The 14,138-nt window shown below is 38.2% G+C and overlaps 1 protein-coding gene across 2 annotated transcripts; it reads left to right on the top strand.

Annotated features, from left to right (window-relative positions):
- Positions 1 to 3,734: 3,734 nt before the first annotated feature.
- On the top strand, positions 3,735 to 12,375 carry LOC148650181 (uncharacterized). Of its 2 annotated transcripts, none has more exons than XM_088603738.1 (8): positions 3,735 to 3,857; positions 7,248 to 7,378; positions 8,143 to 8,295; positions 9,166 to 9,187; positions 9,967 to 10,038; positions 10,560 to 10,614; positions 11,131 to 11,199; positions 12,254 to 12,375. In XM_088603738.1, exons 1-7 carry the CDS (start codon positions 3,803 to 3,805, stop codon positions 11,174 to 11,176), a joined length of 534 nt encoding a protein of 177 aa, XP_088459864.1. In that variant the 5' UTR covers positions 3,735 to 3,802; the 3' UTR covers positions 11,177 to 11,199; positions 12,254 to 12,375. The 2 variants fall into 2 exon arrangements, with proteins under 2 accessions (XP_088459864.1, XP_088459865.1); XM_088603739.1 differs by lacking the exon at positions 3,735 to 3,857 and adding an exon at positions 3,864 to 4,953.
- The last annotated feature ends 1,763 nt before the right edge of the window (positions 12,376 to 14,138 follow it).

Here is a 14,138-nt window from a genome sequence, read left to right as displayed (position 1 = left end):
CTGTGTGTATGTCTGGGTGTGCCTTACAATAGACTGGCATTCCAGGGCATACCCTCCCTTGTGCCTGTTGCATGCCAGGATAGCTTCTGGCTCCCCCATGATCTCGAATTGGGTACATCAGTTAAAAAGTCCATGGATGGATTTCTGTCTTTCCATCTCTGTGTTCCATGTGATCTGGCAATATTTCCTTTTTTACCACACCTTTGCTAATAGAAGCTAATAGAGTTGCTTTCAAAGTGAGATCAAATCCTTCTGACCTCAATACAGTGAAGATTATTATCCATTAGCTTGTCCCCACATTTTTTTCTTGCTAATTTAATATTTTTGTTTATAAAATTTCATGCCACGCAGTGCTCAGACTGATGCCTTTATAATTGTAGAACTTTTGCCTGTATTTCAATTCTCCCTCTTGTCAGCAACTCTGGCTGGCTTTGTATACATTTATTTTTAAGTTCAATAGTTTAAAGTGTGGTATATTAAGTTCAAATATTTACAGTTCTATTTTTAAGGGATTCTCTGGCCTACCATAGTTTATTTACAATGTTTATCCTTTACTGACTTATCCTTTCTCCCACAGGATAAGGAGATTACTGCGAAAGAAAATATGAAAATATTTTAATGACCTGCAAGTTGTCACGTGTAATGTGACGAATGAAATTAGAAATTTGAATTGATTTAAAACAGTAGCAGCGCATGAAGTAACCCTGCCATGTTTATATAATAGGTGCTTCAAGTTTAGTCTTTAGGCTTCATGGTGGCAGACGGAAGAAAAGTTCAAATTCTGTTCAGTTTTCTCTTCTGGTTAGTTACTGGAAAACTCTGTACCTCTGATTCCGCCAGAGTACTATTCATTTTTCTTCTGTTTGAGGTCTTTAGATTTTCACACGTTTTGGGACAGTGTAATTAAAAGCAACCTTTTCTTTCCAGCTCGTTAAAAATCCCACCTGCAATAAAACCTGGGGCTGGTTGTGACTGTGGGAAGGGCATACTAACTTCATATTTGTGCTTCAACACTGCCCTCTGCTGCCAAACACCAGACAGGGCAGCTCTGATCTATGGTTTTAAAAAGCTGTAGAATTCCAAGTAGATATCAACCAATCAGCCAGACCCATATTGAGAAGGCCTGAAGGCTCTGTGACCACTAGATATCCTCAGTCCTTCCATTCCAGGAAAAGTTATTCATACAGCAGTTATGTTTTTTTGTAGTTATGTCTTAGATTATTTTGGATTACCTTAAATATTTTTCAATGTGATTTTAGGCCCTTTGTTCAATTTAATCCAATTCAATTAAACTTTATTTGTCATTATACGTACATGGGTGCATAGTATAGTGATATATAGTATATATTCTCATTAGTCACTCAGGTTCAGCATATAAATAGAACAGAAGACAAAAGACAGTAACACAATAACAATAACTGTAATAACATAACAGTGTAATCAAAACTGTGCAAATACACAGAAAAAATAATACAACAGGACAAAAACAGTGCAAAATTAATTTGGGGGACAGTGCAAAAATAAATTAATAAATATTGCGTTAAAGCTTCATACAACTTAATGTCTTCAGCGAGGTCTATTTCACCTTATTTGAAAATTGAACACTGTTAAATGGCATAATTTATTTACCTACAATCTGTGGAACTCATTTTGTTCTTTCTTTGAAATCTCAGATTTGTTTCCATGCTCTTCGCTTCATAGTTTTTCCGATTACCTGAACAAAAGACTCTTGATAGGAAATACCAGAGTCTGGTGTTTTCACAGCTACAGTGTTTAAAATAAGTTTGATGTGATGAATACATCAGAAACTCACCTTGATGATGATCAATGTCACTGAAGCACCTTACCTAAGAGTACAACAGCAGAATGCTGCTCCACCTAGGATTTGAACTTGCAGCCTTCCACTTACTAAATTTTTTGTTGTCTGTTTGTGTTAGTTCTACTGTATTATCATTCCATACCTTCCTCATTTCTAAAACACATTTTTTGTCCACCACAGATGTTGGGATAGTGAGATAAATCACACCACATGTGAAGCAACTATTTGTCTATCAATTTTCTAACAGTTTCTTTCAATTCAGGGTTGTGGGAAGCCAGATTATATCCCAGAAAGCAAAGGAATACACCCTGGACTGGACACTCGTCCACTGTAGGGCACACTGACACAAACATACACACACTCACACCAAGGCCAATTTTCCCAGAAGCCAACAACCTACCAGTACAGTATGTTTGGACTATGGGAGGAAACCCATGCAAACTCCATGCATTCTGTGCTGAAGATTTCTTAGTATTGACACAGTATTATGTTAACTAGTTTATTAGTTTTAGTTCTGACTTTCTGCAGTATTAACATTTTATCGACAGCAAAATTTTAACTTCCTAGTATGTGCATTTCTTGGTATTCACAGATCTTTCAAGGTTCAACAGTACAATAATAATATTTTCTTTCATTATTGATGTGTTTTGATGTTTTCGTTTTTTTTTATTTAAGTGATTTTTTAACTTTGTGCAATGATAATGTATTAATGAATTGGCATAGATGTGGATATACAGTACAGTGCAATCTTAATTATTTTTCCTATTTGGGACTAGGCTGTCTTGACTGAGAAGATGAAGGTTAGTTGTTGGTTCAGTAGTTAATAATTACGGGATGCTCTCTGGTCTTCATAAAAGAACAGTATTTATGGGAATTTTACAGTTCAGGTAACAGTTATTTTAAAACCTTGAAGCTCAGGTGGAACTCTTAGACACTGGAGCCTTTGTGCAGTCTGACACCCATCAGGTGATGTGATTGTCCAGGTGTGGAACTCTATCCCTCTCTATCTGCCAAATATGAACAGCACAGATTGCTGAAGCACTTCCAATCACTGTTGTGGCCCTTGTTTGCACCACTGGATGAGTAGATGGGCCTCACTTGCTCATTAATACACCAGCACATCCCGTGACCACCTCACAGATCACCTCTAGATCACCCACGACTGCATTTTCCCTCTGCTTCCCAGCTGTACTCAATAAGAGGCACAGGCAGATCCACATCAATGAATCGAGGAAAGGCTAGTGGGAATAGACCCACTAGTGAGTGAGTTTTGGGCAAGTGAGTTTTGTATGGCAAGTCCTGAGATTTAAATATGGAGGCCTAGTAAGGTTACGAGGCACGGACTCACCTAGCTAAACTGTAGGCGGTAGTAGTTCAGGTGGGTAGCTGCGTTAGCATGCGTAGGCTGCAAATGAACAAGTAATAGGTTTATTCCATGCTGAAAAAAAGAAGAAAGAGAACACAACGTTTCGGCCGTGGAGCCTTCTTCAGGTGCTCCACCTGAAGAAGGCTCCACGGCCGAAACGTTGTGTTCTCTTTCTTCTTTTTTTCAGCATGAAATAAACCCATTACTTGTTCCTTTGTAGCTAAACTGTAGTAGTTTTGAACAGAGAGGGAGGTGCAGAGAAAGTCTGGTTTCTCTGGGCGTCCCATTTTCTGATGTTTTAATGGGTCCAATCTAAAGATCTGGGGGGTGAATGAAGAGGGCCGTTACCCCTGTGGTCCAGCAGGGTGTTCTAAACTTTATTCCAGCTATCTACCTAAAGCTAGTCATAACTGCACCAACGTAATCCTATTTTCATAGGCCTGTAGCTGTATGTGACTTAAAGACTGCTGAACCTCTTGGATGGCAGCCATCAAATTATTGCGTGTTGCTGTCTTTCATGAGCCCTGAATGCGTGCGCATGTGGTGGGCAGGTTCAGATTAGGAAGGAAAACAGGAAGAGAGCAGAAAGCATACAAGGAAGTTCACAAAAGGAAGTAATGAATTTAAACAATTATTTTGTCCTTATTCTTCTGGTACATATGGATCTTTATGGTGAGTAAATTTCCAGGTTCATGGTTTCTGTTTGAGTTCACTGAAATCCCTTCAGTGCCCTGTAAATGAGTGTATTTTGTTCTGATTTCGATATGGCAGTAGCAGGCTTTAACAGAGCCTGATTCTGTTAACCAAGTTGTTTTAACCAGTTGTTTTTATATTACTGTGCAGAGATGGATTAGTTTCCAACTAAAAGTTTTGTCCTATTAATGTCCCTCTCTGAGAGCTGCAGCACAGTGAGTAAAAAACTCAAATATTTTCTACAAAGAATTTAGATGAAAATTTTGAGAATAAGAACTTAGGTTTTATTACTATGCATCTGCTTTCTCTCGTTGTGTTTACTTGAATTTTCATTAATTCAGAAACTACCAGTGATATTAGTGATTTCTTGCAACAGTTTGAAAAAAAAAATTAAGTTATAACTTTTGTGGGTTGAATGTGCAAACACTGTAAAATGGCGGGCATTGAAAATTAAAGATCTGAAACTCCTTCTGATGGCTTTGCTGTTATTACGGTTCATACTATTCAGTCATTGTTGCTGTTTTTCTTTGCCAGTCGTGGTATGTGGAGCGCCGCCAGGTGGTACGCCATATGACCCTGGAACTTTGTTGTGTGCACTGAAAAATTGGGACTGGTTTTCATATTTTCTATTCTAATAAAATTAGTTTGTGTCGAATACACAGCCTGCATACTACGATACAATGCGCACTAATACTTGAGTGTACACAAGAGCTACAATGTAATTCTATTCCATTGTATGGGAATGCGTGTGACCAATTGTATTTGAAAAAAGTTATATCCAGCAAATAGGGAGGTACTGTAGGAGAATGTGCGTGATTTTGGAACAATGCCTTTTGTAAGCACATGAAAGCATAGAAATGTGTACTACGAACGCTGGCAATCTTGTGAGTACAGGAAAGCGTGATAGATAACAGAAAAATATTTAAGAACTGTTCTAGGTTAATTTGAGAAAAATACACCGATCGTATCTATGTTTCACTCCCATGCGCATTAAATAAAAACTTCTTTTAACTTCTGAGACAAACTCCTGAAATGGAAACGGGGAAAAATGCAAGCTTGCAGATTGCTAAAGCAGGTAAGCCCCACACTACTTGTAAAGAACTTTGTTTACCGTTAGCAAAAAAAAGCTGCTGAACAGCTCGACCTGCTGCCCCCTCCGAAAGACAAATTCACTCATAGAATTATTGTAATGGCAGATAATGTCAAATGTACGCTGATAGAGCGCGTTAAGATGAACAGATGCTTTTCACTGCAATTAAATGGATCTATAAATGTCGTTGATTTGGCCAATTTGCACATTTACTTTAGATACGAGTTTGAGGGCATGTCCTATGAGTACTTTCTGTTCTGTAAGCCACTACCAACAGGAACTATACAGGAGAGCACATATTTCAGCTTCAGAATGAATTTATTGAAGAGAATGACATCGACTGGATAAAATGTGCCGGAGTTTGTACAGACGGTGCTAGAATGATGACAAGCCGACACAGTGGTGTAGTTGCACAAATTGGAGAGGTTGCTCCAGATATGAACTGGAGGATCCACCGCGAGGCCTTGGCCGTCAAGAAAATGCCTGACGATTTAAAATCTCTTAGACTGTTGCGAATTGTATCAAGGCTCGACCAATGAATTCACATCTGCTTTGCTCGACTAAACAGGCTCACCCCTCTCACTGAAACGGTGCCTTTTTATTATTTTTAATTGTTGTTATTTGTTCCTTTTGTCATTCTGTAAAGCCACCTTTAAAGGCGCTATATCAAATAAAGTTTATTATAATATTTATTATATGTGTATGTGAGTGTGTGCGCACACGCGCACTCATGTTGGTCATTTCTGGGGTTCCTATGAGAAGATGACTTGTAGGTGCTTTGGTTTGATCAGGGGTGGAACTTGGTCCAAAAAGTTTGAGAACTACTGCTTTAGAATGTAGGGCTTGGCAGGATGTAGTTGCGATTACTGTGAGAATTTGATCAGTGCTTATCAAAAAGTGTGAAAGCAAAAAGTGACTGAGATTCCATTGTATTGACAATGAGGTTAGCTAGATAGGGATGATGAATATCAATAAGGCCTTCTGGGTAAATCTGGGCTTTCTGCAGTCTCCAGCAGGATTCAGAGAAACTACTCTTAAACCACATCTGAGGAAAGAAGCACCATAACAATTGGAGCCTCTTGATATTGAAACTGAAGCTAAACAGGTGTGAGCCTGGTCAGTACCTGGATGAGAGACCTCCTGGGAAAAACTAAGGTTGCTGCTAGAAGAGGTGTTAGTGGGGCCAGCAGGGGGCGCTCACCCTGCGGTCCATGTGGGTCCTAATGCCCCAGTATAGTGATGGGGACACTATATTTTAAAAAGGGTGCCGTCCTTCGGATGAAACGTAAAACCGAGATCCTGACTCTCTGTGGTCATTAAAAATCCCAGGCTGTTTCTCGAAAAGAGTAGGGGTGTAACCCCAGCGTCCTGGCCAAGTTTCCCATTGGCCTCCTAATAATCGCCATCTATGAATTGGCTTCATTACTCTGCTCTCCTCCCCACTGATAGCTGGTGTGTGGTGAGCGTTCTGGCGCAGTATGGCTGCAGTCGCATCATCCAGGTGGGGCTGCACATTGGTGGTGGTGGAGGGGAGTTTGAGTGGAGTGTTCATAAAAGCGCTATATAAGTGTAAGCAATTATAATTAAAGTATTATTAACTAATTTGTTAGTATTTTCCAGTACTGTATCAAATTTTGGATAATTAATGTGGTTTATTTTGGGTGAGAAGAAACCAAGCTGGTGTAAGCAATTATTATTAATTATTATTATTATCTTAAATTCAGTTCAACAGTAGAATAGACTGGAACAAGTCAAACCTGGGTGGTAGAGAGTGAGTCAGACTGCCCTGAAACCTCCACTTTTGAATAATTTCACAGATTACACAAATCTATCCCAAACTTATAAATGAAGCCAGCTCATGCCAGTAAGGAACATATACTGTATCCTAATGTCTGCAGTGTTTTACAGTACCTGGTATACAATACACTAACAATGCGTCATTTTATATCGAAATCAAATCATATAAGATTTACAGTACTACAGTATACTGTACATGTAAAAACAAGTCAGGATACACGTTGTATGGGACACCAGTCCATTGCAGGGCACACACAAACAGACATGCACGTGATCACATCAGGTCCAAATTTTACAGAAGCCAATTAACCTGTTAGTATGACTTTGGACTGTGGGAGCAAACCGAAGGAAACCCATGCAAACGTCAAGAGAACATACAAACTCCAGCTCCTCAACAACTCCATTTTGAATAAAGCTGTTAGAAAATGGATGGATGGTTAGTGGTGTGACTTATAAAACACAGCCATTGTTTTATTTTTTAGGCTCCAGCACAGTGGATGTGCAAAACACTGATATCACTTGTGTTGATATTAAAGAAAATGAAAACTATAAATATTCTTCTAACCTGGACATGAATGATATTTCATTATCTGAAGAGACCTGGGAAGTGAATGTAAGTAATCTAAATTTAGTTGCTCTTGTAGCTAAAGAGAAATTACTAGACATAATGTCTCAGTGTTTTTCATTTTAACTGCAAGATTTAAATCAGTAACCAGACAAGCCGATACCCAAAAGGACCTGGGGTTACAGTGTGACTGATGTCTTGCCTCTTGCTGTTCACTCAAACAAATCTTTTGACCAAATTAATTCACACTCTTTAAATATTAATATGTCAGTATTCCTCCTAGTTCCATAACAGGGATTACCTGTGTTTTTTTATTTTGAATAGATCAAAAGACAAAAACCTTGAAAAGAAATATTAGATGTATATTTCAACTCAAAGTTTGCAGCTATATTTTCCCTTGTCTTTTGGAAGCTAATTCTCCTTAAGATTTATATGTATGCATTTTTGCCTTGACATACAAAATCCAACAGGTTTTCTCTTATAAATCTGGCAACAGTAGTAGTTTATGTATCTATTCCACAGGTGTATAACGTTGGTTTTTGAGATTCAGAAACAAGCTGTTTTTCTAGATCTCTTTACATCAACATAAGTTATGTTATGTGGCTATTAGTTGGAGGAATGAAGCAGCTGTCTCACTGACAAGACTGCAGGCATGTAGGTGCCTGGGAAGTCCCAGTGGAGTCAGTGTTATCCTGCAACCTGATTTTAGAGATTTGCCTCAGTATTTGAGTGGTTGAAATCACTGTGATGTTTTTATGTTTTGGGATTTCTTAACAGAAATAACATGCTGCATTTTGTCTTCACTTTTGCAGGGCAAACCTATTGCTATTATTCATTATGATGACACTTCACAGATTAATTTCACTGATGATGTGATCAGTGCCGGTTCTGGCACCATTATCCTCTGCTGCTGTAGGAGTATCAACTACACAGCTCTTTTTACTGAAAAAACTAAAGGCCTGCTGGTGAGTTCCTTTTTTTAAATTTAAACATCACGCAGACAAAACGCTTTCAGATCCTTGACAGTACACAAAAACATTCCATGCAGTGGTAAATAAAAATAATTACAGTATATGATTGCCCGATTGTTGATAGTTTGAAATGCTGGATATGGATTTGGGATTTTGTATAGTTCTTCATGGTGCTTTTCACACAGCATTGTTATATTTGTCAAAGTAAGGTTAGTAGACCAGATAACAAATGTGGGACAGGCCTAAAAAAACTGAAGAGTAGGGCATTTCTTTGTGGCGGCAGCTTCTGTTTCTACAATGATTATATTGTCTCTATGTTAAGCTATCAGGTAAAAAGTTTTCTGTGGGTCCTCTAGCACTGCAATCTAAAAGTTAGTTTTCTTTATCTGTTTCATCCGCACTCTCTCCAAATTACTGCAATGATGAGCTGTTACAGTCTCACTGCTAGAATTCATGCCTCAGTACAGCCCTCCTACTACAATGATGGACAAATACTAAGCCTGTTACTGCCATGATAACACAGTAGAACCCTTTCACTGTACCCAGTACAGCCCTTTTACTGTAAGAATTACCCAAGTAGAGCCCTTTTACTGCCAATATGACCTCAGTACAGCCAGTCGACAGTACCATCTAACATGTGTTGTTACTCACCTGTTGCTATTCCCTCACCCCCATTTCTCCCATAATAGTGTCATTATACCTGGTTGATGTCAGCACATTCCTTCCTTAGGCCTTTCCATCACTGCAATTTTGTGATTAGCTTGAGCTCCGTAAAAAGAAAACGTTAACCTACGAAATTGTTTGTCTTGTTTTGTCCGTGGATTCTCCTTCTTATATCCAATCTTTTTTGCTTTCTTATTACAGGAGAGGAGAATTTACTATAAAGGTAAGGCATTGCTGTTATTTCCCTTTTGAATCTACAAATAGAATTGTCCCATGCTGAGAGAAGGCAGCTGACAGGAGATGGTCACTAGCTTTAAAAACACCTGAGGGAAGAAAAAAAAGACCTTAAGCTGTTAATATCTGATTACATGTGATTGTAGTTTTTGCTACTAGATGTTAATGATCACGAGAATGATCACGATTTTTATAATGCCTCACTGGCCTTTGACCTGGTCATTCAAGATTCCCTTTTCTATACCACCTTATTTATTGAACTTACTTGAATGTTGTTTGATTCTTCACAAGTTTTTTCTACTTAAAGGTTGGAGACCTTATATTACTTATGAAATAAAAAAGTAGTAATCCTCCAATGTATTTAGGAGTTGAGAAAAAGTAAAGAATTCTACTATTAATCTCATCATTAGTCCCATTACTGAGTTAATTATGTAAGTGAGAGCTTGGAAAATCTAGTAGGGTTTTAGGTCCCCAATACTACGGCTCGAGACCCTTGCTCTAGTGCAACCCTCTGAAACTCAGCTTGCCTGGTGAGGGAAAGCCTGTGCACAAACATACCTCACAAAAATATGTGCAGGTCAGTGAGAATGGAGAAAGGGGTGAATTCAAAATGCACAGCCGGTATTCTTAGGGGTAGTGCCATTGACTATTCAGTCAATTACAGACAAGATAATTTTACAAGCAGCTTGTACATTATATTTCAAAACAAAAATGCTGTTGGTGTAATAATAAAAACACACAAAATGTACTTTATTTATTTTAATACAGCTCGTGAAGACAATGATCATCAATTTAGGAAGGATGAAGAGCGCAAATCCAGGAAAAGGTGGATTATTCTTGGTGAGTGATCAGAGTCGTTCAGAGGGTGAGCAGCAGCTCAATGGGAATTGCAAGCACTGGGATTTTAAATGGTAGAGTAAAGGAACTATCTGAGGCTCGATATATTTCTACTCATCACAGAAACGGCGAAAACAATACACGTTTAACCTGGGAATACTTACTGACACGGTGTCGTACTTCACGTCTACAAAGGACAGAATACAAGCTCCTTTAGATTTTTTTTCCAAAAAGGGTATTGTGATGGTATTCTGCTTCTGTTAAAGTCAATGCTGATTTGCACAGAACGATACTATTGCATATACAGTACAATGCAATACATAGTTCACAAATTAAATATTGAGTTTTAACACATTTTCTTGTATAAATGAGACCCATTTCTTGTATAATGAATGGAAGAGTTGAAAAATATATCTATCTGAAATCAGAATGGGGAGGATGAGAACTAGAAGTAGATAACTTTGAGATCTAGGGCTTTATGTTTCTAAAAATCTTTTTTTTTTCTTTTTCTTTCTTTTTTGCAGGTACTGTTTTTGCATTTCTTATTGTGATGGTCTTGATTGTCTTCTGGATAAAATGGTGAGTGATGAGACTTAACAGCTTGCAATCTGTCAAGTCATTTACTTATATCTTCAATCACCCAGGCTTGTTGTAAGTGGCCTGATGCACGTTCATTATACTAATGTATATACATTCATTGTCATGAGTGACTGTAAAATCTAATTCAGTCTCAATATGAAGTTCTTTTCTATTACAGTTAGATTGTGTAATCAAGGATTGAAAAACACATACTGTATGCTTGAAAAGAAATTCAGAAAACAAACAACTGTCATTAAGACACAGCATTTGTGACATTAATGATGACATATCTGCCTATGCATCACAACAGAGTCTTAATGCAAGCTCCCATTTAGAAAACAAAAATAATCTTAAAAAAAAAAGATCTGGAAGAGTTGCAATAAAGATTGCTTAAATGGAGCCTAACTTCAGGGACTGACTGATGGAAAAAGCTGAAGAGAAATGTTTACTTGTCTGAATTGTGTAGTGCAACGCTATGGAAATTAAAGAGCATAATCCTCCACTGTTCCATTCCAGGCCCTGCAGGAAAGACCCCAATAAGAAGCCCGTGGAGGATGTGTAATCAAGCCATTACAAGCAGGCCTGGTAAATGTAACCTCATGCAGGACATAGTGTCGTTTCTCTGTGCAAGAAAACAAGGAGTCTAATATTTTTCCTACTTGTTATGACTGGTCTACATTGATCATTTGTTACCTATTGATCATTTGTTACCAAGCACTGAAAGCAGACTTCCCTTACATATATTTTTAATGGCCTGAATGATATTAAATATATCTCAATTTAATTCCATCTGTGCATCCATCTGGTTTTCTAACCACTTCATCCAATTCAGGTGGCAGGGGCACCGGAGCCTATCCCAGCAATCACCAAGTGCAAGACAGGATACACCCTGTACAAGACACCAGTCCATTGCAAGGCAGACACATAGACACAGACACAAATATGGACAAATATGGACACATACCAGGGCCAGTTAACTGTCTTTGGACTGTGAGAGAACCTGGAGGAAACCCATACTGTATGTGAATACTAAAAGAGCATACAGTACAAACCCCACACACACAGTATAACATCCCAGGTCTGGAATTGAATCCAGGACCCCAACACTGTGAGGCAGTAGGTAGGTAGGTCCCTTTGCAGGCCATAAAAGCCCATCGGGAATGGGGGGGCAAAGGCCACCATTTTTCATTGACCTTTGGAACTGACGTGGTCAGCATCACATTCCGGCCAGCCTACTACCCCCAGTACTCATTTGGAAAGCAGTAGACCTGGGAGCCATCTGGAAGGAGCCAGAGCAAGCTACATCACTTGCCCCTACCTGGGATTGAACCCTGGACCTTCCAGTCAGGAGCTAGATGCTCTTGGCGCCTGAGATACCATGGCTCCACTATGAGGCAGTAACGCTAATCAAAGTGCCACTCAATACAATTAATACTTTTCATTAAAGATATTAAGGAAGTCCATACCAAATACACCATGAAAATGAAACCAATAGTTCTTTTCCAGTGTGCCCCTGATATGAATGCATATTCTGAATTTTCAGAACACACATTCTGAAGAGTTCTGAATCCTGAACTTTTTGATGTTCTTCTGAAATTTTACAGTGTTGTACTTTGTCTTTTCTTATTTTGTTCCACAGCATTTAAGAAATAAAGACCAGGACATTGTTAGGAAGTCTCTTCCGGTGAAGCGTGGAGCTTTGCAGCACAAAATGTCCAGATGTTTATTTTTTTAATGAGCAATAAAATAAATTTAAAGGAATTCATTGGTAAATGATTTGCCTTTATTTAAATATATATATTAAAGGACAGTTAGTAGTTCTGGATTGGGAAAATAAAGCATTTTTGTATTTTTAATTTGATGGTAATATTCAGTCTTACTGTAAGACAGTGGTTACTGTATGTGTAAGGGAATCATGTCTTCTCAGGCCTGGGGAAATAAGCCTAAGAAATAAATAAAGGGATTGGTCCTGGGTGCTTAAATTAATATTCGTGAGCCCTGCAATGTATTAGTATACACATATAATAACTAAATTGCCCTTACAGTGGATGCTTTTTTTCTTCCATTTGACAAGTCTCACTTATATTTTTTTATAAAATGCAAAATTACATTAGTCTGAATACATTTTAAATTAAATAAACACAGCATTGTTTGTAAAACCCAAACAAGGGTTTGAATTGTGTGATACCACAGACAGTAGACCAACATTGTATTGTGGGCATTTCCATGAATGCTGATGGCAAAAATATATGTTATCAGATACTTTCAGAGAAAAATTATCAGGATCTGAGAAAATGCTTTATGGAGAAGCTGTTTCTTAGTCTATAATCATAGCCCAGAGATCAAAATTCTGTTGTTTCTTTGGTATTACTGTACATTTCACATACTGTTGTTTCTACGTTAGGAGGTTTTTCCACAAATTTCTATGTTCTGTATTGAGTGTTCCTTGCTCTTTTCTGCGGAAACCTCTCCAGTAGTCCCACTCAAATGTGAGAATTTTCTCCACTATTAGTGGAGTTTCTCCACTTATAGTTTAAAAAAGTGTAATACGTAACACCAATAGTTTAAAATGGATAATTTCTGTACTATTGTCCATTATTAGGAAATAGTTGCTTAAATACTGTACATTAACCAACAAAGCACCCTCAATCTGAAGTTTTCTTATTCTTATCTCAATGGGTCACTCTTTGGCTGTGGAGGGGAAATATAGTGGTGATATGATATGTCAACATTAACATGCTTATGCTATTGTAGTGATTCATATTCGTTCAGGGACGCCAAATATGTAATGTTAGTGGCTCTCTGAAGGCACCAGTTCTGTAGGGTTTGGGCATTTACTGAGACAATTATTAATTGTAGCAGTAAATCACAAAGTTGATTCTTTTGATGGCTTTAGAGTCCAACCATGCGACATAACTCAAACAACGCACACACACAGGTACTAATACACGAGGATACATTTATTAATACATAGAATATGCCTTAAACTAACAGATCTTATCGAGAGGGTTATCAGAATACAAAAGATATATATTCAATCAGTTACGAAGTGTTACATATATCAAGAGGACATACGTTCAGTATATCATTCATTAAGACCGTTTCATAAATGAACTTGGTCATCTGCCTAGCCATCCACTCATGTACAGCTCTGCTGGTAGTTTTCCTGACCAGAAACACTTTCTCCTGTTCTGTGGCGTTTGGCAGGTACTGCAGGGTATACCTGAGGTCTTGAATATAACTCTTGATATTATTCTCTGACACTGCGGGGTCAAATCTCTCTATGTCCTTCGCTAGCTCTCTCAGAGAATGGAGATTTATTCTAGCTTCTCCGCTGACGGAGATATGGAAGAGATCGTGGTCAGACCTGTCGCTGCTAGAGAGAGTGCTTAATAGCGACTCGAATTCAGACCTTTTAGCAACCATCGTTAAACTTAAAGAGTATTACTTTTAAGTACGAAATTACAGTTTTACCACAGAAAACCACAAGATCAAGTATGCAATCAACCCGGTAGATCGCAAAA

The sequence above is a fragment of the Lepisosteus platostomus genome, chromosome 13 (genome assembly GCF_059453375.1).
Source record: "Lepisosteus platostomus isolate fLepPlt1 chromosome 13, fLepPlt1.hap1, whole genome shotgun sequence".
Classification (NCBI taxonomy): domain Eukaryota; kingdom Metazoa; phylum Chordata; class Actinopteri; order Semionotiformes; family Lepisosteidae; genus Lepisosteus; species Lepisosteus platostomus.
The sequence above is the reverse complement of the archived record's forward strand: the minus strand, read 5'-3'. Positions and strand labels throughout refer to the sequence as shown.

Excerpts from the sequence above, each read along its gene's own strand:
- LOC148650181 (XM_088603738.1), top strand. The coding sequence starts at position 3,803 with ATGAATTTAAACAATTATTTTGTCCTTATTCTTCTGGTACATATGGAT. Across the intron at positions 9,188-9,966 it reads GAGGAGAATTTACTATAAAG|CTCGTGAAGACAATGATCAT; the intron begins GTAAGGCATTGC and ends ATTTTAATACAG. Across the intron at positions 10,039-10,559 it reads GAAAAGGTGGATTATTCTTG|GTACTGTTTTTGCATTTCTT; the intron begins GTGAGTGATCAG and ends TCTTTTTTGCAG.